Source organism: Rhincodon typus, chromosome 4, assembly GCF_021869965.1.
Source record: "Rhincodon typus isolate 14 chromosome 4, sRhiTyp1.1, whole genome shotgun sequence".
Classification (NCBI taxonomy): domain Eukaryota; kingdom Metazoa; phylum Chordata; class Chondrichthyes; order Orectolobiformes; family Rhincodontidae; genus Rhincodon; species Rhincodon typus.
In genome coordinates this window covers 92,200,231-92,226,213 of record NC_063335.1, presented here as the reverse complement: position 1 = coordinate 92,226,213, position 25,983 = coordinate 92,200,231, and the positions used below count along the sequence as shown (strand labels likewise).

The 25,983-nt window shown below is 39.8% G+C and overlaps 1 protein-coding gene across 2 annotated transcripts in view; it reads left to right on the top strand.

Moving 5' to 3' along the window:
- The first annotated feature begins 4,304 nt into the window (after positions 1-4,304).
- csrnp1b (cysteine-serine-rich nuclear protein 1b) overlaps positions 4,305-25,983 on the top strand; it is a 29,340-nt gene continuing 7,661 nt past the window's right edge. The window contains exons 1-4 of one of the 2 annotated variants that reach the window (XM_020509939.2): positions 4,305-4,789; positions 19,247-19,491; positions 22,571-22,830; positions 24,571-24,867. In XM_020509939.2, the coding sequence (XP_020365528.2) occupies positions 19,272-19,491; positions 22,571-22,830; positions 24,571-24,867 (777 nt within the window). In that variant the 5' untranslated portion in view covers positions 4,305-4,789; positions 19,247-19,271. Of the gene's footprint in view, positions 4,790-19,243; positions 19,492-22,570; positions 22,831-24,570; positions 24,868-25,983 lie in introns of both variants that reach the window. The other variant, XM_020509938.2, reaches the window with a different exon arrangement.

The window sequence follows — 25,983 nt, the reverse complement described above, 5'->3', positions numbered from 1 at the left end:
CTTCCAGATCTTGTTGCATGTGAACATGGACTGCTTCAGTATCTGAGGAGTCATAAATGGTGCTGAACATTGCACAATCCTCGGCAAACATCCCCACTTCTTATGATGGAGGGAAGGTCATTGATGAAGCAGCTGAAGATGGTTGGGCCTAGGACACCACCCTGAGGAACTCCTGCAGAGATGCCCTGGAGCTGAGATCATTGACCTCCCATAACCATGACCATCTTCCTACGTGTCAGGTACGACTCCTACCACCGGAGAGTTTGCTCCCTGATACCCATTGATTCCAGTTTTGCTAGGGCTCCTTGATGCCACACTCAGTCGAATGCAGCCTTGATATCAAGGCTCTCACCTCACCTCTGGAATTCAGCTCTTTTGTTCATGTTTGAACCAAGGCTGTAATGAGATCAGAAGCTGAGTGACCCTGGCGGAACCCAAACTGGGCGTCATTGAGCAGGTTATGCTGAGCAGATGCTACTTGATAGCTGTTGATGATACCTTCCATCACTTTACTATGATTGAGAAGAGACTGATGGGGCAGTAATTGGCCAGGTTGGATTTGTCCTGCTCTTTGTGTACAAGACACACTTGGGCAATTTTCCACAATGTCGGTTCGATACCAGTGTTGTAACTGTACTATAACAACTTGGCTCAGGCAGTGGCAAGTTCTGGAGCACAAGTCTTCAGTTCTATTGCTGGAATGTTGTCAGGGTCCATAGCTTTTGCGATATCCAGTGTCTCCAACCATTTCTTGGTATCACGTGGAGTGAACTGAATTGGCTGAAGACTGGTATCTGTAATGTTGGGGATCACTGGAGCAGGCCGAGATGGATCATCCACTTGGCACTTCTAGCTGAAGATTGCTGCGAAAGCTTCAGCCTTATCTTTTGCACTGATGTGCTGGGCTCTTCCATTATTGAGGATGGGGATATTTGTGGAGCTTCCTCCTCCAGTGAGTTGCAATATTGGCCAGAATATTCTCTTCTCTACTTCAAATAATGCCATGGGAAGTTTTACTTTCACCTAAGGGAGAAGGCAATTTAATGCCTCCTCTCAATGGCAGAACCTGCCTCAGTACAGCACTGAAGAGGCAGCCTAGGTGAATGACTCACTTCTCTGCAGTAAGGCTTGATCACAGAATGTTTTGACTCAGAGGCAATAGTGTCACCAATTGATCAGCTGAATATTTGCCCAGTCTCTCCATCATAGAAGAGGTTAAGGCTGGCAGAAAATCTGATACCTTGGCTCAGCATTGACTTTTGACTATGCTTATGGGAAACACTTTCGGATTTTTTCGACATTAAAGGCACTACATTCTAGGATTATAATTGGAATTTGTGCAACTCATTAAGATACATGGTTTATTTATGTTCTGAATGTAGCATCTTTTGAATGCTTTTGGGACTTTTTTTGTAAAATTCAAATTCTCTGGATCAGAGGGGAGATGAAGACCATTTCCTGTATGCAATGACCTGTGATGATCTGAAATGAACTACCTCAAGTGTTAATGGATGCAGATTCAATTGTAACTTTCGAGAGCAATGTAAACATTAAAAGGAAGAATTTGTTACAGGAATAGAATAAGACATTAGAACCAATTAGATAGCTTTTTCAAAGAATCAACAAGGTCATGGCAATAGATAATCTCCAATTTCAAATCCACACAGCATCCTGCTATGAACATAAATCACCATTCAAATAAACACAAAGAACAGTGGATGCTGAAGATCTGAAATAAAAATAGGAAATGCTGGAGAAACTCGGCAGGTCTGGCAGCATCTGTGCAGAAAGAATTAGAAAGAAGAATTAACACTTGAGACCAATAATGGTACTTCTTCGAAACTGAAGGGGGTTGGAAAATAATGGCAAATATGTTGTTGGCAAAGAAGGTGCAGTGCTCCAGCAAGCTGAAGGAACAACACCTTGTTTTCCACTTAGTTACTTAACAGTCTTTCGGACTGAACATTGTGTTCAACAAATTCAGAGCATAAACACCATCCTCCATTTGTTTGCATCTCCTTCATCCATCCCCAGTGTTTAAAATGCATGGTTTTGCTCTCAGCAAAGCAGACCTACATTCAACTATTAACACCCATCATTAGTACATACTCCATATCTATATCTCTTCTCTACTACCACTAGAACGCCATTTGTCTTTTGCACTGGGTACCCTCATAATCTGTTCAACTCGGTCCTCCGGCCCTTTTGTCAACAACATAAAACAATCACTTTCCAACTCCTTTCAGTTCTAAAGAAGAGTTACACTGGACTTGAAATGTTAACTTTGTTTCTCTCTCCACAGATGCTGCCAGACCTGCTGAGATCATCCTGACTTTCTGTTTTTATTATCTATCACAATTCCATCATTGTCAAAGGATCAAAAAAACTGCATATTCCCTGTCTAACAGTACTGAAGTGGATCCAGACCACAAGAAATGCATTGGCTCCAAGTGAAATCCTATAACCAGCTTCCTGAGGTAACTTGGGATGGCAAGGAATTCCATGAACAGCCTAATTCATATCAAGAGAGTCTTCCTTTTTCTAAAAACACGAACAACGGACTGAATGGTTTCCTCCTTTGAATCAATGTTGGTGTCACCATTATTTACAACATATATTCATGACTTGTATGAGGAACGGGAATGTACTATTGACAAATTTGTGGATGAAACAAAATAGGTGACAATGAAAATGGTAAGAATGACACAGAGTCTATAGAGGTTTGAGTCGGTGGGCAAAAAATTGACATAATATAATGTGGGTTATGCATTTTGGCAGGAGGGATAAAACAACTGTATATTACTTAATTTGTGAAAGGCTGCAGAAAGTTTCAGCACAGAGGCATTTGGGGGGTCCTTCTGTATGAATTACAAAAGGCTTGCATCAGAATTCGGAGGATAATATGAAAGGCAAATGGAACATTAGAATCATAGAATGCTGACAATGTGGAAAGAGGCCATTCAGCCCATCCAATGTCTGCACTGACCCTCTGAAGAGCATTTCACTCAGACCCACTCCCATGGCCAATCCACCTAACCTGCACATCTTTGGACTGTGGGAGGTAACCAGAGCACCCAGAGAAAACCCACAGGGAGAATGTGCAAACTCCACACAAACAAGGCCAGAATCGAACCAGGTTTGTGGCCTTGAGGTAGCAGTGCTAAATAGGAATAGATTGGATCTGGAGAGGTTGTTTCTCCTTTTGGGAGAGACTACCATCAGAGGGCATAATCTCAAAGGTAGGGGTTGCCCATTTAAGGCAGAGATGAGAAGGAGTTTCTCAGAGGAGTGTGAATTCTTTACCACAGAGGGTTGTCAAGGTTGGATTGTTAAGTTTATCCAAGCTAAAATAGAGAGACATTTTGGGCCAGCAAGAGAATCAAGCACTATGTAGAAAAGGGAAAGAAGTGGAGTTCAGGATTATCTGATCAGCAATGATCTAATTGAATGGTTCAGTAGATCGATGGACCAAACAGCATCTTACATCTTATCCTCTTATCTTATGGTTGGTGGGGCCCTTATAGAACGTTTTGGCACTTGCTGTGAACATTCGGAGTGGCCCATTGACGTTAATCGAAAGAAAAACGAGCAAACGAAAAGGCTGAGCTGAAAGGGTAATACAATTCCCAGTGCAGTGGAATGCTCACAGACTGTACATGGAAAGCGCAGGAAGATGTTATGTCATATGGTGAATCAGTTCTGTTACTTCAGCAGTTTGTAATCTGACGTCAGAGTTTAAGGCTGTGAAAATGCATCACTTGTAAACACATTGAGGAAATGTGGAAAAAGAAACCTCTTTTCCCCCACGTACTACTGATGTCAGAGGAGACACAGACAAGAGATTTTTTTGGGACTCCTGCCAAATTCTGACAAGCTATTGGTTCCATTAGTCTGATAAAGGATGGGGCAAAGAAAGAAAGACAGGCTGCAACGATTTTAATCTGACCTTTATTGCCAACAGTCTGTTTTCATAATGTTTTGTGTGTGTGTGTTGGGGGGTTGAAGATAAAGAAAGGTTTGCCTTTTGCTTTACAACTTTAAAGAAATAATAGCAGATTTGATTTTACAATTCATTTCTTACGTTAACAGTTTGGTCTGTGGGTTAGCTGAAAAAAAAATCATTGTGGTGGTTGCATAGTAGTGAATGCAACATTAATGACTTGGGTAGAGAGAGAGAGAAAAATGAGGTTTTGCTGGGAACAGGAAGCAGTGGGCTGGAGTTTGTCAGAGCGTGCGTCAGCTTCGCAACAAGCGCTTTTTTTTTCCGCTGGGTGGCGAGAGAAAGGAGAGTGAGCCCGGCAGCGGGGGGGGGGAAGAAACGACTGAGTCACTTCACTGGGAGCCAGTCAGTGACGTAGCTCAAGCTGCCCCTCCGTCCCCTCCAGTCCGCTCGGAGCCACCGGAGCAGTAGCAGCTCCGCGCCGCCTGCTCCCTTGTCACTCGCTCCTCAGCAGCGGCAGCAACTCCGCCGCCGCCACCACCACCACCACTAAACCAGCCACTACCACCACTCACCCGCCCCCCACCACCACCACAGCGACTGGAGAGCAACCAGCTGCCGCTTCTCAACACCTCCAGTGTCTCCCCTAGTCAGGAATCCTACACCAGCTCCCCACACAGCTCACTCACTCCTCCAGTTACCCTCATCTGCCCAACATGGGAATATAACGATCAGCTTTTATTTTAATTCAAAAAAAAGAGGAATTTCGACTCAATTTTTTTTCTAGTCCCTGCCCTCAATTCTCCTTCAAATTAATGGTGATCATCAAACCCTGAGAATTCTCAAGAGGTAAGTTTTCTTTTTTCTCTCTCTCGTTATGTTATAAGATTTCACAGAATTTCTGCTATGTAATTTGCCTGGCGGAGTTAGATAGTGTACTTCCATGGTATGTATTATAGCGCTACTTGTCAGATAGGGTGTTACAGTGTCGCTTCAATGCGAAGTAGCTGTGTAATGAATGTATATTTATATCTTTTAAATGCCTATTTATCTGTATAAAATATATATTTATTTGTGTCTGGTTAAGGCTGAATGTAATTTTGTTCTTGTTCCAAAAAGTGCTTATTCAGTAGGTTCAGACTGTTCCTGCGAGTTGCTAGACAGAAAAAATATGTTGCCGTAGTAACCTGGAGTACTAGGATGTCTGAGTTTATGCTCAGTTGAAGTACTGCAGAGTGTAGCAGAGTCAAATGCACATATGTATACCCACACTCACTATGAGCAGATTTCATTTTGTACAGACGCTGAGCAGATTTTAGTTTTCCTTTTTTTATGGAAAAATTTTGTCACTAACTTTTTGTGTCTAATGTGGTATACATTTCCATTTTAAAATTTATGCCTCTTAAACACAATGATAAACACAAAATGATACAACAAGTTAAAATTATGAAGGAACAAACTGAAAGAAGGGGTTAGATCACACTTTCAATATTGGTGGAAACATTGTAAATCTCAGGAATTTATGTGTTCTTGTAAATTCAGATATGCCATAATAAGCTGCCTTGTCTCTTTAAGATAATTTTCAGCAAATAGTGGTGATCTTCTGTTTTTCAATATACTGTGATCATTTTTAAGTAATATCTTCACAGACATGTTTCTGATTGTGTAAGTTTTGTTTTATCTGCCTGTGTAATGCAGAGGTATTTGAAAGGTTGACTTCAAAGGAGGTTAATTAAGCTGCCTCAGTCAACAGTGATGAGAGATAATGATCAGTCTTGAAGAGGCTAAGTTCCATGCTGTGTCTGCTCTTATAACTGAATCAGTTCCACTGTGCAAATTAACAAATCACTGTGAATTTTTCTCTCTTGTGTTCTATGTAGCAGGTTGGCTGTCTGTTCCTTCCCTCAGGAATGCTGTGCACATTTTTTAAATTTGTTTTTTTCCCAACTCCTTAATCCGCATTCTCCTCCCAGTCTCACTAAATTCCAAAAGGGTGAGGGACATTTATTTGCACATAACTTTCAGCAAAAAATAGTTTCAACAGCTTGTTTTTAAAATGTGGAGTTATGTAAAAATAAACATGTTAACAGCATTTTGCTTTTCTGATGAGGTGAAGAATATTTAGACTTCAAATTAGAAAACGAGAGAAATGAGGAGGATGAGCAGAGAGTTGGTTGAAGAAGTGGATTTTAAGGATGATTGGCAAAAGGTTTTAGGAGGTGAATTCCAGAAAATGGGAGTAAGTTTTCATAGTCTGTGTTACTGACAGGGGAGATAGAGTTAAATCCACAGTTGACTAGAGTGGAACCGACAGAGTGAGAACTGAATATGACCTAATCAGTGACTTTCTTTAAAACAGAAAAGTTTGAGAATATAAGCCGATACTGATCCTTTCACTGTGAAATAACGTCAAAGCCTTAAATGTGCAAGGGCCTTGCCAATAAGTTAGTAAGCCTTCGCCTAGATTAATTGACATTGCTGAAAGTTCATGTTTCTTGTGGCTTGAGATTCCGGGAAATAAAAATTTAAAGGGTCCCAAGAATTTCAGTTCTCCAGAATCTTCTTTCTGGGCATCTCTTTATGTCAGAATAAATATTTTAGCTGAGTTTGGACACACAAATGTTTTTCTGCTACACTCAGCCTTGCAATCAATGGAAGATGTTTTCCTTGTTTTTGTTTTACAAGTGTCACCTGTACATCTAAAGACCTGTTGAAGGCCTAGTAGAGATTCCCCATGACAACTGTTTTGAAGCCCATAAAAAATTAGGACTGGGTATCACTGGAATTATGTTACAATTTTCATCCCATCATTACCCACTTACAATACTCCCCCGTTAAATGCTTCTGCCTCTTCTTCCTTTTAAGGCCCTCAATAAAATTCATTTCTTTGTGTAAACTTCTGATCATCCATCCTAATAATCTCATCCTTTGATGCAGCATCTTTTCTGTTTCTTGTGCTTTCTTGTGCACCCAGTGCTTTTCTCATTTTCAAGTTACTGAAGCTTTTATCCTTTTTCTGTTGTGCCATGCCAGTGGCATTTCACCAGTGTGAGAGATTGACTTCAGAACTTATGACTTCAGAAGCAGCCTTTCTAAATATAGCAAAATAAGTGAGCTGGGAAAGTATTTGCCTTTAAATTTAGGGCAGTGGGAGCTTAGTATAGTTTGTAAGATGTGTTTGTGGCACCTTGTGAGGAACAGCTGTAACTACAGTTTGGCCTGACTAAATAATTAATCAGCAGTAGAGCATGATAGTTATTAATCCCAGGAGGACCATTCAATCTGTTTCAGTAGAAACACTGTGCATTCTTTAAACACCTTCCAACCCATGTTCTGTTCTTATTTTCATCTAGCCCCTTCCCACTTCTTGAATTCCCCCTCCTGAGTTCTTTCCATTTGGTATTTTTTGTTTGCAAATTGCTTTTTTATATTCTAAATTTGGCAATTTTTTTTCCTCCTGTTTGGCGCACACAGCTGGAGGGAGGAGGTTAGAAAGGAACTGAAGTCTCGTGCTGGTTGGTTCAGAGCCAGCGGACTTAACAAGAGTCATTTTGTTGTGCAGTAGAAATGAAAATGTGCAGTTCTTTTGGCAGAGATGGAGGGCAAGAAATTGCTGACCGTAACAATAGGAGGTGCAACATAAAGTTTCCTTTAATTGGCTTTCACATTCTCTTCTGTTGCTAAGTGTGTCACTTTTCTGAAAGGAACATTGCCCTGTAAGATAAGCCATTGGCTATTTACTGTAAGATCTTCTCACATTTTCAGAAGGTTGTTGTAAGGACACTGTAGCTTAACAATATACAATTTGTTTCCATTTTATATACTGTACATTCTTGAATAATGATCCATCATGTGTAAAAGTTAATCCATGACTTTTAGCCAAAATGGTTAAATTCTTTATACTTAATACCTGCTTGCCACTGAAGTCTGACTCTTCCTGGTACATACCTCCTTGATAGGATCACCCTCCAAGGCTCTGCATGTACTTTTAGTTCCTTTGGTGCTACCTTTGAGGCAGGATTGGCAGGAACAGCCTCTGTCCTGACAATTCTGATGGTGAGGGGATAAGAGAAGGTGGATTTCAAAAACAAAAACAGAAATTGCTGGGAAGGCTCAGCAGGTCTGGCAGCATCTGTAAAGAGAAATCAGAGTTAACATTTGGGGTGCAGTGACCCCAAACTGGAAACGTTTTCCCTCCACAGATGCTGCCGGACCTACTGAGCCTTTCCAGCAATTTCTGGCTTTTTTTGTTTCTAATTTCCACCATTCGTAGTCCTTTCAGTTTTTAAGGTGGATTTCAAATTCTTCAAAATTGCAATTTGCAAAATTTATTCCACTCCCACCCAACCCCTCCCCACCATTGCTTTTTGGTTAGCAAATTAGTCTTATCGTGTAAAACATGAGTTTCTATTTAGTGTTCACTAGTTGTTAATGATTTGTTACAGTGACGAAATAGGAATATTATATAGATAAATGGTATTGTGATGCAGTGGCTACCTCTCAGGACTACTAACTCAAACAGTGATTTGAAATCCCATAATTCAATATTATTTTTAAAAATCTGGAATCAATAAAAGCCTCAAACACAACTGTTTTTGCTAATATTCATTTGGGGAAAGAAGCTTGGAGGCCTTGCCTGACCATGTGATTCCCATCCCATACTAATGTGGCCTATTCAGCTGGTCACCCACAAAGCCAACATTCTGAGAACAAGTAAGGATAATTTGCCAGTGGAAATGGCTCAGTGTGTGAGAGGTGCAACAATAGTGTTCCAATACCCAAATAAAACATTGTGTAAAACAAGTATATCTGGTCATGAGAGTGCTTCCTATTCACCAAGTGGACTGCAACGCTGTAAGTTGTATTGGGTGACACTTCTGACTCCTGACATTCCAAAACTTAGCTAAGGAGCTTCATTAAGATTAGAGAAAATCAGAAATGTGAATCCAAAATAAAAACATGATTTTCCGTAATCAGTTGCTTTGCTACATTTTCACATTTGATGTCAATTCCAATTGACCCAATAGACCCAATTCCACTTTAAATTCTATTTTCCACCCCCTCTGCCCCAGTCATGTTAGCTCAAAGTCAAAGAAACTAGTGTGGTACAAGACAGCAATGGGTTGCTCTCTTAGTAGGCTTGCTGTGGCTTATGATTTTGCAACTCGACGGAAAATGTCTAAAGTCCATAAGACGGTGCAATAGTTGCCTCAAGCCTTCCAAGACATGCTCCTGAATGGCAACAGGAGCAAGAATCCTGACTTTGTACCTCCTCTCACAAGTACAGATGTGTTAAGCGATGGCCTATTTTACTTTGCATTTTCCATTCCATTGTTGACCCGATTAGAGACAGAGAGACTCAATGCAGACTACCAATTTGAATTTCAAGTCTTTTCTGCTTTGTATCACTCAGCAATGTGTAGATCCATTCAGAGAATTTTGATATTTTTTAATTAAGATGAGGCACTTATATTGTGCATCATTTGCAGTTTTATTAAAGCCACAGTAAATTTCCCAACCACTTCAGGTTTATGGTTCTGTAAAGGGGTTTACTGTATTAGAACGTATTGCCCTTGGCATACTGTGTTTGCAGGCTGCTGTGCTTTTTCCATTGTTGTTTTTAATGAAAAATGCATGCTAGGTGGTTTAAAGGCAGGTGATTTATGAAGCTATTTGAAGGTGGTAAACTATTAAATTAATCATTGGACATATAGGTTTATTTCATCTCGAGCGTTTTGGTCCCCTTTTTTGTTAAAACAAGATTGGCATTTGTTTTTAAATGTTTTAATGCAGGTGCATGGTGTATAAACTAGCTTTTCTTTGCCTGGAGGATTTCCATTCGGAGAACCTGGCAGTGAATGCATCGATGGCTGGGAATGAACTTCACTGTGCAAATAGAAACCGGTTTATCTACTTGCGCAGCCACACCTCCACAAAGGGTTTTTACCTTTGCTGCTGACAGAAATTTTGGACAAGCAAAGTTATAGGGAGTTCTGGGCATCCTGCTCCCTATCTCTGTTTTTCACTCTCAATCAGCACTGATTCTCAACCTGTCATTTGGGAATACTAAAATTGGTTTTCTATGCAGTTCTTCAATTTATCCATCTGTGTTGCTTGTAGCCCTGTTGCATGAACCTAACTTGGTATGATTAGTAGACCATGAGGAGCTCCAGTGTAGATGTCAGCTCCAATTTTGCCATGACAGCAAGAGTCATGCATGTTCACTTGTGATTATAAAGAAGTTTCTGTCACTTGCGTACGCATGATTGTTATGAAATAAGAGCTGTCCTGGATAATTTTTTTTAAACACTGTTTTGATATAGCAGAAGATCAGTTATATGTCCTGATATCCCCTCCTTTGGCTTGTCACCTTTTGTTGGCTAGCGATGTATGCTCTTGTGAATTCACTCTGGGCTTTTTCTTAATGACATTAAAGGCACTTGTTAATTCAAATTGCTAATCATGCTACTCCCTCTTCCTTCCTCCACCACCATCAGCTTGCTCTCCCTCCCTGCATGGGAAATGCGCAAAGTGGCAGAAGCCAGAATTACAGTCTACTGATGATGCTTCCACCCAGCAACTTGCTTGAAATGTGGATTAAAAGGGAAAGAGAGGGAAAAATGTTGATTTTGTGAATATTGATATCAGTACCATGATTCCATAAGGCTTTCCATCTGCAGGAGGGAAGAGTCAGCGAATCTAGAGGTGGAAAAGAAAGCGAGTAGGAAGGGAGAAGGAAAGATTGATGTGAAAGTAAGTTAGAGGGCTTTGCTTAATACTTTGCCATTTCTTCCGAGTGGAAGTATGGAGGAATGTACCTTTTTACATTAACTCAGAGCCTGATTTAACATAAAAATATAAGCTCCCAATTTTTACTCTGGGGCTCATCTTAAATACTACGCTGAAACAGAAGGAATTTTATTAAAGACATTCCTCTGACTACAAGTCAGGAAATTAATGCAAATCAATGTCAAGGCCAAGCAGGAGGAAGCTTCCTAGAGGGAAAAGATGCCTCCTAATTCGATGGAAGTACAGTGTTTCACCTAAGAAAGAGTGAGGAAATGCACTGTGACAATAATGAAAGATGGATTTCTACTTTGCTAGCCTTTGTTTTTTTTTGGATGGTGCAGGACTGATGGCAGAGAAATATTTTAAAACAGAGCTGTTATTAAAGTGCATTGATGACTGTCATTAGCTCAGTTGACTGCACAGCTGGTTTATGATGCAGAGTGATACTAACAGCACAGGTTCAATTCCCACATCGGCTGAGATTACCATGAACGTCCCACCTTCTCAACCTTGTCCCTCACCTGAGGCACAGTGACTGTCTGGTTAAACTCACCAGTGGTTGTGTGTGTGTGTCTCTCTCTCTCCCTCTCTCTCTCTTGCATAAGAGACCAGTCCTCTGGGACTTTACATACCTTTCCCACATACTTAACATGACTTGTACAACTAAGGCAGCCTCTTCATCCTCAAAAGTGGAATCCAAGTCTTGTTGAATTTCACTGCCAGCTATGTTGGAGAATAGAGATCTCTACCCGATTAGGGACTTTTTTGGTCTGTGTGGTTCCTTTAATTACTAGAGGTGGTGAGGCTCAAAGCCAGTTTGACTTCTGACTGAAAAGTGGACTTAGAATCTCATTGATGCTGCGTCAGTACAGTCTTCTCTTTTTGCTAAACTGACTGTTAGTTTGGCTCACAAGCAAAAACAGAAATTGCTGGAAAAACTCAGCAGGACTGGCAGCATCTGTGGAGAGAAATCAGAGTTAATGTTTTGGGTTGAGTGACTCTTAGAAATGCTAACTCTGAGGAAGGGTCCCTGGACTCAAAATGTTCACTCTGACTTTTCTCCACGGATGCTGTCAGTCCAACTGAATTTTTCCAGCAATTTCTGCTTTTGTTTCTGATTTTATAGCATCCACAGTTCTTTCGGTTTTCATTAGTTCGGCTCAGTTGGTTAACGCTCCCAAAGACTTAATCTAGACTGAAGCTTCAGTGCAGGACTGAGGGGACAGAGGTGTCATATTTTGACAGAAACTTTTTAGTCAGAGGTTCTGTCAGCCTGTTCCTGGTGAGGGGTTTTTACCTGAATTCCACCCTCAACCACTATCCATTATGACACTTTAGCTGGCTTTTTATTACATTTGTTGTATTTGGGATCTGTCTGTGCACAGTGTAGTCACCATGTTTGTTTACATAAGTGGCTGTGCTTCAGAAAGTTAATTGGCTGTGAAGCGCTGTGGGATGGCTTGAGGTTGTGATGTGGTTCTATATACTTTCTTTGTTAAAACGATTAAGAAATTGATCCCAGCTGACCATGCCCTCTAAGCTGCACTGCCTTCACTCTTCAAACTCTCCTTGCATGCTCCTACCCCCTTCTTATAAAGGAACTATCAAACACATCTGGGTGAAATACTTGTAACGCACTGTTCCAGCTTGAGTGGGAGTCAGAGAGCCAGCAGAAAATTCCTGTGGGTTCTATCTGTTCCACTGTTTATTTTTACTAAAACAGACAGTTTAAATGGAATGAATGAGGGAGAGCTGGAGCCAAGGAACAGAATGTTCTTTGGCAGGGGAGACAGGGTACAAAGCTATTTTTTTCATCCTGTGTGAATGTGAAAACTAGGTTGCAAATGTTGTAATTTCTCTGCTGTGCCACCAGAGGGCAGTGTTAATGGAATATTTATTCTGCCCTTGTAACGACAGCTCTGCAGAACCTGAGCTGAATGGATTTTCAAAACTGGAAACTCTTTAGTTGCAGAAAAAAAGCATTTTATCTGCTATAAGTGCCTGTGTAAGTTGTTTTTTTTTCACAAGACTAGCAGTAAGTTACCTTTTTTCCACAGTGAGTTACCTATTTTCCACAAACTATAGGGTCTGAACCAAGGGGCTCCCATCTGTTTTGGATTAAAGCCAGGAAGGAAAGAACTGACTGCCAACATTACCACAGGGAATTGCCCTGTCCCAGCTGTAACTTAGTGTCAGATAAAACACAAGTTGTTAGCATTTCTTCTGCAGGGAAGAGTGATGCTCTGGAAGGATTTCTGTTGGTAGTTCTATATAGATTTTCTTTTTGGGTACTGTCCTATCCCCTTGCTGTTGGTATAAAGCTGTTTATGAAAGGAAAGAAATGGTCTGAAGTACTTCATGATAACAGGGATGCTGATCTGCAAAATGATGGCAGACCGTGAGCCCACAGCAAAATACCTGCAAATGCAATTGAAAAAGTGCAGAAAATTCCCTGTAAAGCATGTCGGGGCATCCCAAGACTATGAATATTGCCATCAAAATGCTAGCTTTTGTTTGTTTTTACTCCATTATCAACCCAGTTCATCTAATCTGTTTCCTGATACTTCTGTGTTTACGTTAATACGAACTATTAGTTAAAGTCAGCTCAATGTCTTGCCACCTATCACTTCTTGACCTGCTTTTAACAAAAATAGCTCAGTAGTGTTGGCTTGATGCAGATTGTTACTGGATGGCTTTAATCTTTCGAGGTTCACTATTTAAATCCAAATGCTTTTGCATTGGTGTAAGAAATTAACATGCTCCTAATATACAGCTAAAACTGTAAATATCTGAAATAATTATAAAGAAATGAATCTTGGCCATCCATAAATATCTCCTTTTTTTAAAAGTTTGTTTCTGTGCCTTTTTCCTTTCACGTTTGTATATGATCAAGCCTTTTTGATCAGGACACTGTGCAACTGAACAATATAACAATGCAAGTGAATGCAGAGCAGATTTAATAGATGTTTACTGATTGGTTTGTAAACTGATTCTTTCTGACTTGTTATCTATTAAGTTTACTGAACCTTAAACTCTACCAGTTAATGCCGTCTCTGCGATTCCTCAGAACCTTTTTTTAGTCTTCTCTTAAACAGTGGATGTGGGTGAAGTTGGCGGGCAAATCATCCTTCAGTAACTGAAGGTTGAGTTATGTCTGTCAACTTGAGTTTGTTTTGAGCTCTATAATAAATTGTGTGTCACTTGTGGCTGTTGAAAGCGACATGAGAATAATTAAAAGAACTGCAAGAAGCAAGCCCACTCAAAGACTTGTGTTTGTGGTCTGTTTAGCACCTGAAGATTGATTTTGGTTATTTTGGATGGGAAAGACAGAGTGCGGTAAAATCGAAACATTCGCAAATCTGGTCTCTCTCACATTTGTTTAGTAGCCATTGGATCCTGGGGGGTAAGAAAATAAAATTTACAGCACACTGATCTTTGAACTGGGAGAAGATGCTAATCTCTTACAGCATCAATCCTTCAAGATTTTCTTTTAAAATTTTGATTGGCCCATCAGATACAGAAGGATTCATTCATTTAGTCCGATCTTTGCTTTAGATAGTGATGTTAAGGTTGCACTGAGGCATTTACATTGTGGAAGATCTCACTGTTCACTCAAGTCCCAGCTTTACAATTCTGGAATCTGGCCAATTGTTTGAGTAAAGTTAAATCCAAAGTACTATGGAAAAACACCAAAGTTGCCCTGTTTGGAGAATTCTAATCATACACTCAAATCTGTGATGACAGACCAGTGATGATGTTGTATTTTCTCTGTTGTGCAAGCCCTTGTGTTGCCAGGCAACAGCAACGTCTGTGCTGTTGGTAGACTGCAACATAGCACTTACTGGAACTCTGCTAGATATTTGTCTAGGATTGGTCAGCAGGAAATCTGTAAATGCCAAGAACGATGACATCAAATTGTGTTCAATCATTCTAGCCACTAAAGACAAATAAGAAATAAACAGTCATTTACTTAGTGCCTTGCACAACCTTAGGACATCCCATAGCACTTTACAGTCAGTAAGGTAGTTTTGAAGTGTAGCTACAATTGTTATTTAGATTAGTGTATGCACAGCAACATCCCACAAACAGCAACATAATAACGGTCTGGTATTATATAGTGATGTTGGTTAAGAATAGATTTTGCCCAGCACTTTTGCTCTTGGAATTATGCTGTGGGTTCTTTCATGTCTGAGTGGGCAGATGGGGACCTCTGTTTAATATTTTGTCTCAAAGGCTCAGTGCAGCAGACCCTCGGTGCTCCAGTGATGTGTTTTTCCCGGACTCTGATCAAGTCTCGAGTGGAACTTTAACCTACAACTGTCTTGCTCCAAGATAGTGTAATCACTAATCCAAGGCTAGTCCTTTACTATATTCCAGTAATTTCAATGATAGAGAAGTAATATTTCACATGTCCATTGTGACTTTGTGGTCTCTTGCCCTTCCCAACATTGGAGTGAACACTTGAACAGTTCTGTCTGGGATAAATGATCAATAATTGCTGATCTGTCATTGATTGTAAGGTTCTAAGGTAATGAGTGTTAAAGCATAATATAATAGGATAACGAGTTAGCCTTTGTGCAGTCTTATTTTGCAATGGTGCATTAAAAATGCCTTGGGACAATCCCAGTCTCTGAAGTAAGTTGCACACTCTGAAGTAGAACAAAACTGAAGCAACAGCTGTGGAGGTGTTCCTGTTTGCCCATTGTAACTCCTGAGCAGTACTCCATGAGGATTTATTACTCCTTGGTTTTTACCTGGGATAACCTCAGGATGCATAAACCACTAGGGTTTAATACAGCCCTAAGAAATCCCCTTAAAGTTTGAATTGCTGCTTGCCCTGAAAACAGGGGAAAATTCATTTAGCTGAGGTCCGTCAGTACTGTTTTGGTTAGGGAGGTACATATTTTGTTACTCATTGGTAGAGATTACTTTGAGCTTAGTGTGTGCAATCCATATGATACATCTATGGGTCATCGTCTCTTGATATTATCACTCAATGAACCATTTTACACAGTCCATTAAAAATCCAAGATTGGCTTTCAAAGGAATATCATGTGTTTCCTGCTAAATGTCACAACTTTTTATCATACTCCTCTAAACACCCCCATAGCCCTTACCTTTGTTGTCTTTCTCTCCCTTTTTTCTCTATTATCACACAGCAGGTTTATGTACAATTTTATTTCAGGAAAGGTTTGCTCACATACACATGGCATGAATCATTGTGAAATCTTGGAAGTAATAGATCAGATGAGTCTTCCATGGAGAGTCACATCCACCCACATGCAGGCTTTAAAGGTTGCAGAATCATTCTAGTAAAGGGGAGTGCAAGTCATGCTGGTTACATTATTGAGAGTGTACTGTACTGAGTCATGTGTGGGAAGTTTTTGGGTCTCCACTGACACCAATGAGTAAGCTGTGTTTCTGAGTATTTGTTGTGTTGTCTCAGATTACTCAGTGCATATCCAGAGTCCTGCAAAGTCCATAGTTTAGTCCTGTGATAAAAATCTCTGCACTTTTAAACCTTCATCATTAAAGAGTCAAACCCTGGAACTCCCTGCCTTACAGCTCTGCCGCTACCACCTTCACCTGTATAGCAGTTCAAGAAGGAGCTCAACACCACTTTGTCGAGCAATTAGAGATGGTTGATAAATGTAGTCTTGATAGGTTGATAAATATCTCAAAAACAAATAGTTTAAACGTTTTGCAGCCATATATGACACAAGTGCTAACTAAGGGATAAATGTTGGCCATAACACCCATGCTCATCTTTTAAAAACTGTAAAGCCTTGGGGTATTTCATGTCCCCTTTAGAGGACAGACATTTCATCCAAAACTAAAATCATCTTGAACAATGCAGCATCCCCCTTATTACATCACTGAAATTTTGACCAAGATTATGTGCACAATTTCCCAGAGTGAGATTTGAACTCATAACCACCTGGTTCAAAAACATACCATTTGTATTGAGGCATTTGTATAGAAGACTTCAAGCAATTTCACTAGATCCCAGCATTTCTGCTTTCTTGCTGATCGGAACTGAATTCAATAAATTCATTCACTTACAGGTTTCTGTAGGAAGCAAAATGACCAAAATCCTTGTAATCAAACAGGTTGGCAAGTATCTCTTTAGGAGATAACAATGTCAGTACTGTACCCAGTCGGGCCTGCCTGTTACACTAATCCATGTCACATGATTAACTGCAAAAACTGTTGTGGTATCTAGAGATGGAAGTTAAATGCAGTCTTCCTCAATCATCTACATTCCCAGATCAAATAATAATAAAAAAAGGTTCAGGTCGACCTTCCGTAATTCTGAAACAGCAAGTGAAATATCTGAACCTTATTTTATCTAAAGTCCTCAATACAGCAGGGTCACTAATCCTTTCAGTACATAATGCTTCCTTCACAGTTCTAGTTCCCCTTTATAATGTACTGACTCTCCCCCAACAGCATTCACTATTTATAAATCTACACAGTTTGATTGACTGTTGGCTGTTCAAATGCAGGGTGCAGAGACACCATGTACTGATCTCTCAGAGCACCTATGAACTGACTGGAGTAAGAACCTAAGTTGATTTTTCTCTACACCCCGGTCTAGAAATTGAGACCAATTGTTCCGTCAACTAGTTGTTGCTACTTTTCCCCACGATGGGATCACATGACTCAACACAAATAGCATTTTACCCTGGAATCTTCAGATCTAATTGAATTGGGTCAGTCTTTACCCCACCAGGCAGATAGCAGGGAAGTATCAATTGTGATACAGTCGGGTGACCACTTTGTTTCAATTCCCAAACCATCAGCTTGTTGGATTTTCTTTTAATTGGCTCATTTGCATTCCCAGTCATTAGAGACTCGGGATTGTAACAAATGTATGTACTGACAAAGTATGAAATGGAATTTCAATTGGGCTGAGGGATGTGAGTTAAGATTTGGTTTTTAGTGACATGTATGATTGTAAGGTGTTAGCTGCAGTTGAGTGTTGAAATGCTTACTTCTGCTCAGTACGTAGAAACTAGACTGATGTTCTTTACTGCAATACTAAGGGAGTTCTCCACCTCTAGATATGATGTCTTTGGATGCTGTTAAATCGAGGCTCAATCTACCACATGGATAGACACAAAATATCAATGCAATATTCAGGGGATTGTCTTGTCCGATTTATCCTTCAAATAAAATCACAAACTACCAGATTATCTGTATTAATCCCATTGCTCTCTGTTAGTCCCTATGTTTCCAAATTGGTGGTTGCATTCCCCTGATTTGGAACAATGATATAAATTCAAAAGTGCTTTCTTTACATTAAAGCAATTTGGGATGTCCTGGGGTCATGAAAGACAGTGTGAAAATGCAAACATGTTTGTTCTTTTATCCATCAACATACTCCCTGATGACAGAAGTGAAAACTACAGTTCTAATCCATTAGTTGATCTTGTCTGTTTTTTTTCATTTTTGACAGTGGAGCAGCTAAATCCAATCTTCTCACTAAACGAAAACCATGCACTATTTGTGCTTCACTGCTGCGCTGCACTGAACTGAGGTCTGCTGCTGGGCCACTGTGTGGTGCAATACCAATGTATCTCCCAAATGCTACAATTTCACACTGATCCCTAGGGAAACATCAGCGGATTTTTATAAAAGATGATCACTTTTTATTCCATTTGAGATTGGGGAATGTTTGATTAATTTTGCCACCTGACCAGAAAATTTCAATTGGGAATTTTCTTTCGTGAAAATGAATCCAGGTTCTTGGCAGAAAAAATGGAATTCAAAAATGTTATGACCTGGATCTTGAACCCATTTAACCTTCAAGTCAAATTCACAGGCTGTGAAACTTGCTGCTTTCAATTCACATAGGACTAACTGTATCATTGATTACTCCACTTGCCTTGTGTTCTTTTCCAACTCGAGATATGAGTAATGTAGGTAAAGTTGTAAATACTTCTTGTTGTAGTGATGTGATATGATATAAATACGTGGCTAATTAAGATGGTTAAGATAGTCACCTGTATCAGTACTAGCTTTTCATATCCAGCTATGTTATAAAATTGAAGTTTTCAAACTGCTATGTTGAATCTGAGCTGATTATTCTTCAGGTTAGTACAAACCATTGAATATTAATCCAGTAATGTACCATTATGCTATCATTCCCACTATTGAAGAAACTCACTGAACAGAGAACTCATACTGAGGTTTTGTCTCTGGTGATTAGTTTTAATTTCATCTTCTCTCGCTCCTTTCTTTCGATATATTTTTGACCTATATCAATGTGGTTTTAACTGATCGTTTTCTGCCATTGTTTTTAAGTCTCTGCATGTACGACTTTGTATAAAAAGGCATTTGTCAAAGATCTGCTCTTCAAGATAGAACTAAATATTTAATTCTGAACATGTCATTGAAAGACTTCAGTGACTGGAATAATTCTAGCTTGGTGAGGGTCATTCTTAAATGTAAATCTAAATTATACAACATGCGGTAGAAACACTTCTTTTTCTTTGTGCTTTTGTTTTAAAGCAGACCTGTGACCAAACTACATTTTGCCATGAGTGGAATTCTGAAAAGGAAGTTTGAAGAAGTGGAGGATGATCCCTGTTACTCCTCATCTTCACCATCATCCTCTTCCTCCTCCTCCTCTTCATCATCCTCCCCTGCTACTTCATCTTGCTCATTATCCACCAGCTGGGACACGGATGATGACAGCTCCTGTGATGAAACATGGCCAACCAAAAATAAAACAGCTTTCCCCTCAACACCATTTACCCGTAAGTAACTAACATTGTTCACCTTTTTTACAGTTAGGGGGCTTGATTATGATTGCAAGGTATTGGTGACTGTATGACCTCAGGGTAACATTTTTGGGCAGAACTTAATGACTCCCCCAGGAGTATTCTGGAGGTGCTTAGCCATATGAGAAGTCAGATTGGCAAGACCTGGATCCCTCCCTCACTAGGTTCCTGGGAGTGGCCATAGCGCAGTTGCTGGTAGTTGCTACCACTGCTACCTTAAAACTGCTAAAATTCATTTCCTAATTAATAATTTTCCTCCTTCAGTTGAGCTGGGAATAAGCAATTGTTGCTAGTTATTGTTGTTCAACTGTTCTCCTATCTCTATTGGCATTGATACATATAGCATTATGGATTAAAAATGAAAGCATGGAAGCAGACAATTTGCCTTGTCGTAAATTGCTAAATCTAAATAGTAAAAACCACAATCTGGCTATTCATCCCAAAAGTTTCATGGTGATTTTATGTTTTTCATAAGTGTCCTCCCCACTTTCTTCTAACTGTATTAACATACCCTTATTTTCCTTATTCTCTCATGTTTATTTAGCATTCTCTTTAATGAATTTGAGATTCGCCTCAGATATGTCTTGTGGTGATGAGCCACACACATTTTATCCACTTCCTTTGTAAAGAAGGTTCTCTTAAATGCTATACTCAAGTTTACAGGTGACTTGTATTCATGACTCCCTAGTTTTCATCTCCAATACAAATCTATTTTGTGGCAAAGTTTCACTGCCCAATGAGTCAACCAGCAAATACAATTTCGTTATTGATTCTCAATTACACAATACTTAGAGGGGAAAGAGCACACACTCAATATGCAGGCATGGAATCTTCAAACAAATAAGAGAACTGGGGGCTTCTGTAATAGTTTGCACTGAAATTGGAAACTTGTTTGTTTCTTAAAATTGTGAGGAAGTTCCAGGTCAAAGCAAACAACTGAGACAGCATCTTGGAATTCTCTCAACAACTCTATCTTCTCCTTCTCCTTCTTCCCAACGTTTCCTTTCTAAGACCCTATTGAAAGCTCTCTCTTTGGCCAAGCCTTTACCATATTTGGCTTGGATTACACTTGAGGTAGTCCCTTTGGGTGTCAGCAGAGCTGTTGCCCGGCTTCTGTAAGAAGGGGTTTATGTTAAGTTTGCAAGAACGAGCATATTCTAAAGCCTAGGTCCTAGAAAGACAAGAACACTTTCCAAAGTACGGGTAGTTCTGCTATAACGCGAATTGGTTGTAATGCAATTGATAAATAGTGAATGCTGTTTTGATAACGTTAACTTTGTGCTGTACGGGTGTAGCGATTTCCCTATAATGTGATCTTCTATAGCGCTATTTTCTATAGCACGAGGTCATACAAGAATGCAACTATTGTGTTACAGGAGAACTACCTGTATCAGGTACCATGATGTACTGGTCTCTGAGGGTGATGTATAAAGCATTTGCTTATTGCAAATCTGAAATTCTGCTCATATAATCTGTTAAATTAGCACCTGTTCTGTGAATTGGGCAGACTACTACCACACAGGGAGACCTGCCAAACCAACTAAGGTCAAAAATCACACGACGCCAGGTTATAGTCCGTTAGGTTTATTTGAAGACACAAGCTTTCAGAGTCCCGCTCCTTCTTCAGGCGTGTCGTGTGATTTTTGACCTTGTCCACCCCAGTCCAACCCTGGCACCTCCACATTATTGCAACTCAACGAAGGTGAGAAACTGACTAGCATCTTGCCAGTGGGTAGGGACAACACACAGGTTGACAATGGGTTAACAGAGACTAGGAGAATTTGCATCCTGTTAGCAAATCAGGGGGATTAAGAGTGACAATGCTGAACCATGTCTAATTTAGAGTAGAATTGTTCTTTGTTGCTTTTAAGATTTGAAGTATTTCGACCTGCATGTAGTAGTAAAGCCACTTAGTGAAGAGACAGTTGTAGTGCATGTGGTATTTATTGTAGCAGGAGGTTGTCTACCTCCTCTGGTGCTGTACTCCAGTGTAAACTAGGTGGGTTTGGAGGGATAGAATCAATGTTCCTAAATCAGCCAGGTACTATATTGTGTTCCTGCACAAAAGAAAACATGTGCTGAAAGCATTTGTAATAACAGGGCTACATTCTAATAATCTGCTTAAAATAGGTCTGAGATTAGTCTTCAGTGGACAGCATGGCAACTGGGTTTCTTGAAACAAGCAAGCTGCCAGGAAACCTAGTTACTGTTTGGGATTTTCTCAGTATTGAGTCCTGTGCTGAGGCTCCATGGTGAGAGGAGCTGCTTCCTTTCTTTACCCATTTGTTTTCTGAGAAGTAAAAGGTCGAAACCGCAAGTTTTTCCCTTTTTTTTAAACACGTTCTTGGTTTTAAATAGAAAATTCACATTTTGGTTATTTTTAAACGCAGCTGAATTTGTTATCATTACTCCATCTTCCACAGTATCATGCAATGGGCAGTTTATGAAAATGTACACTTTCATGCAACCCCACACAGCTCCACAATGATCCTCTATGTTGAGAAACAGAGGGCCATACTCTCCAAACTGTGTCAAGTTCAAGCCTAGTGGCCCATGGCATTAAGGCTACTGAAAAGATTTGCACTTCCTTGGGGGAGTGGAAATTATTATGCCATCTTTGCGCCAAGGCTGTCCTCTGTCAGAATGTCATGTGTTTGCGAAGCCCACTGCGGAGCCTTGAACACATAATTCAAGCTGACACTTCATTGTAGCACTCTGGAGTGCTGCATTGTTGGGGTTACTGTCTACACATGAGGAATTAACACAGGCTACATCTGGCCATTTGAATTGGTTTAAAAGATCATTCAGCACAACTGAAAAGAACAGAGGATTGTCTACAGATTTCTGCCTAACAATTCTCTCTTGACAAACAAGCAAAATGAAGACCTTGTCGTTTGTCTTATCACTGTTTGCTATTCGTAGCATCACTGCAGTGTGCCCTTGGGTTGCACAAGGGACTGTCACTAGGTTTTAAAAGTAATGTCATTTCTAATGAAATCTATTAGTAGCTAAATGCTTATTAATATCATTTTCTCTTTCCTTCTTGGTTTTGCAGCTGTCCCCATCCTGAAGAGAACTAAACGCATGAGAAAGAACAACGTCCAATTTGACCGTGTTGTCGTGTTCTATTTTGCGCGGTGTCAGGGGTTCACTAGTGTTCCAAGTCAGGGAGGCTGCACACTAGGGATGGCCAACAAGCACAGTTCATGCAGGCAGTACACGCTCGCAGAGTTTGCCAAAGAGCAAGAGCTCATTCGCTGGAAAAAAATCAAAGAACTTTTGAAAGAACAGAAGCTGGATTCGTTAAGACTGCAGGTATGAAACCTGGGAATGATAACCTATTAATTTGTTACTAGATGAGTATTCTAGAAATGATTCCAAATTCCTGGATGAGAACATCCTCCTTCTGAGGACACATTGGGTAGAATGAGCATATGGCTGCTTGGACTTAGATTAGAGGTGATCTAATTAATCCATAGATTCTGATGGAGTTCAACAGAGTAGAATCTACTTCCCTGGTAGAACTAATAGCCACAATCTCAGAACAAGGGATCAGCAATTTTTGGATGGAGGTGAGGAAAATTTTCTTTGGTTGCGAATCTTTGAAATTCTCCTCAATCCCAATGAACTTTGAATGCTTGGTCATTGAGTATATTCCTGGCTCAGATTGATTAGTTTTTGGAATTGAGGGATATGGGATCCAGCAGGAAGATGAAGTTGAGGTCAAAGATCAGCTATGACCTTTACTGAATGATGAAACTGGACTGGTTCTTGGGTTCATTTGGTCTTCCCCTGTTCTATTTGTTACATCTTGTTCTTATCGTACAAGTTCATATATTCCCGTAGTAGTTTGACACTTGAATTTCAGTTGAATAAAATCCAGAAATAATTATTCAATGTCAGTTTAAATGACCAAAAACCTATGAATTGTAAAAGACCAATAGGGCCATTAGAGAATGGAAACTTAAGCATCTTTACATGGCCCATATATGACTTTAGTCCTATGATGACCTGAAGAGGCCTACTAAGGATAGTTAATAACAGTCAGTGTTGCCCACATCCTGAGATTATTAAAAATTAATTAAAGTATAATGTAAGGTGGGAAGTACATTTATGCTGCTTTTCCTTTTCCATTTCCATCCCTACTATCAACTTTTTCTTCCATTTAATTCTATATTCAGTTTAATGGCACTCTAATTCCCTCCCTCTTTGCATGTTAACTTTGAATGTAAGTGCTGTGGACCTGTTTGACCGTGAGGGGTATTACAGACACGGCAACAGTATTCTTTACCCAACATTTGTGTGTATACGCTTTTCAAAAATTGCTGGTTTGTGATTAGGAGCAGCAAGTCTGCTCGCATTTCTTCAATCAAAAGCTGAGTAGGCAGTTGTAACCAGAGTGTTACTTACAGTGACAAATGGCAATGTTCAGTCTGCTCAGATATTGGCATCTCCACCTCCAACTGGAATGTATTCTGCTAAACTGTGTTTTGGACTGTTACCCACAAAGTGTAGAAATTCATTAGACATCTTCTGACCTACAAGAAACTTTTCAGTCCATTCTGCCTGCTATCTCTAATTAATCCTACCAACCCACTCTCTCCTTCAAATATTTATCCATTGCCTTTTTGAAAATTCCAATTGCATCTGCGTTCACCATTCTTTTTAGCCAGCACATTCCACATCTCATTTTCCTTCACCCTACAAATATTGCCAAGTATAACATAAGATTCCGATCATCTTTTAATTCTGGCTAGATCACTTGCCCTAATCCTCCTCTTGCTGGTGCTGTTCCAGTTGAAAACAGCCAACGCAACATAGATGAGGACTGATGCAAATCAAATGTGGCTAACTATTGCATTTCCTAGATGCAGCAAAGGACAATATAAGGTTAAAGGTTTGGGAGTGGGATTGCTTTGGTATTCATCTAGCATGATGTGCTCTTCTCTTGAGCTGTAAACCTGTACTGAGGTATTAAGCACTGATGAAAGCACATTGTCACTGGTCTTTAACTTGGATAAAATTAACACCTCTCTTATCCTCTATTCCAACTAGTTGACAAAGAATGGTACTGCTGACTCAGAACAAGCTGACCAGCTCACTGTGGATGACATCTTGGATGAAGATATTGATGTGAGTGAAGTGGAGCTTGACAGCAGCTTCTTTCCCCAGCCGTACCCAGCTAAGAAGAGGCACATGCTACTGAAAGCGGCTGGAGTGAAGAAAATCGACCGAGAGGAAAAGCGGGAGTTGAATGCAATCAGGATGTCACGTGAGGACTGTGGTTGTGATTGTAAGGGATTCTGTGAACCAGAGACTTGTAGCTGTAGCCTAGCTGGAATTAAATGCCAAGTAAGTAAGCAGCTGATTAAATACATAGTTTTATAGACATATATGTGCACTTACTGGTGTGGTAAGTGACATTTTACTTTCCAAGATTCAAATTCAATTCCCATGCTTCCTTCTAATTTTAAGTAAAATCTGCAAAGCATTGACTTTGATTGCGATGTTAATACAATCTCTTAATGTACCCTTTCGTTATGTGTGTCTCCAAAAATTAGTTCAAGTGTGAACAATCACCCTAACTTAACTTGGCCATTTTGCAGTCAGAGCAATCTCTATTGGGTTAGTCCAACAATATTTCACCTTCAATAAAGAAACCTGTATTGTTTTCTCACCCTTTTCCCATCAGACAGCATGCTGAGTCGGCAGATTTGGGAGCATATCCAAGGCTTGTAGCCATATCACAACTAGGCCTGAGCATGCCTTCCTGCTGCTATTTTAATCCTATGGTACTTACCGGGAATCACTTGCCTGTAAAAACAAGCACTGATTTTATAGTAGTTATTCAAATTTAAATTAAAAGATTAAAAAAAACCTGAATGCCTAGGTATGCAACATTTCAGCTTCTAAACATTAAAATGTAGGTTAAGTAATTAAGTTGCCTGAGGCAATGAAACCTTCAATGCAATTCATGATTCTGGATTTGTCTCCACGCGTGGCCTGTCTTGTCAACAGCTAACTTTCTTTTTGAGCTGTGCGCTAATCCCTGTGTTCCAGGTGCAAAATGTTTAATTGGGTGGAGACAGGAGTGTAAAAGATCTGACAGCCCTGGTATTTAATGATCACTCTGTGCAGTTTTAATGTAGCTGCTCCTTATTTTGATGTGCCTTTTTTAAAAAAAAAAATGCCCTTTTGTTATTAATGGATCCTGCGGTTTTTCAGAGTCTGTTTTCATTTATTGCCCCTTTGTGGCAAATACCTTTGTAGGATGGCATCATGATTTGTAAATAACTATTAATTGACAATGTGTAAAAGATCAAGTTTATATAATGTCTCAAGTCTCCCTCAATGCTGTCTGAATTTTTACACAATAATTTGATAATTGACTGGTTCTGTAGGCAAGTTTTTTTGTGTACTGAAGACTCTCAAACTGATATGAGGTAGAGGTGGAAATGGAACGTGATT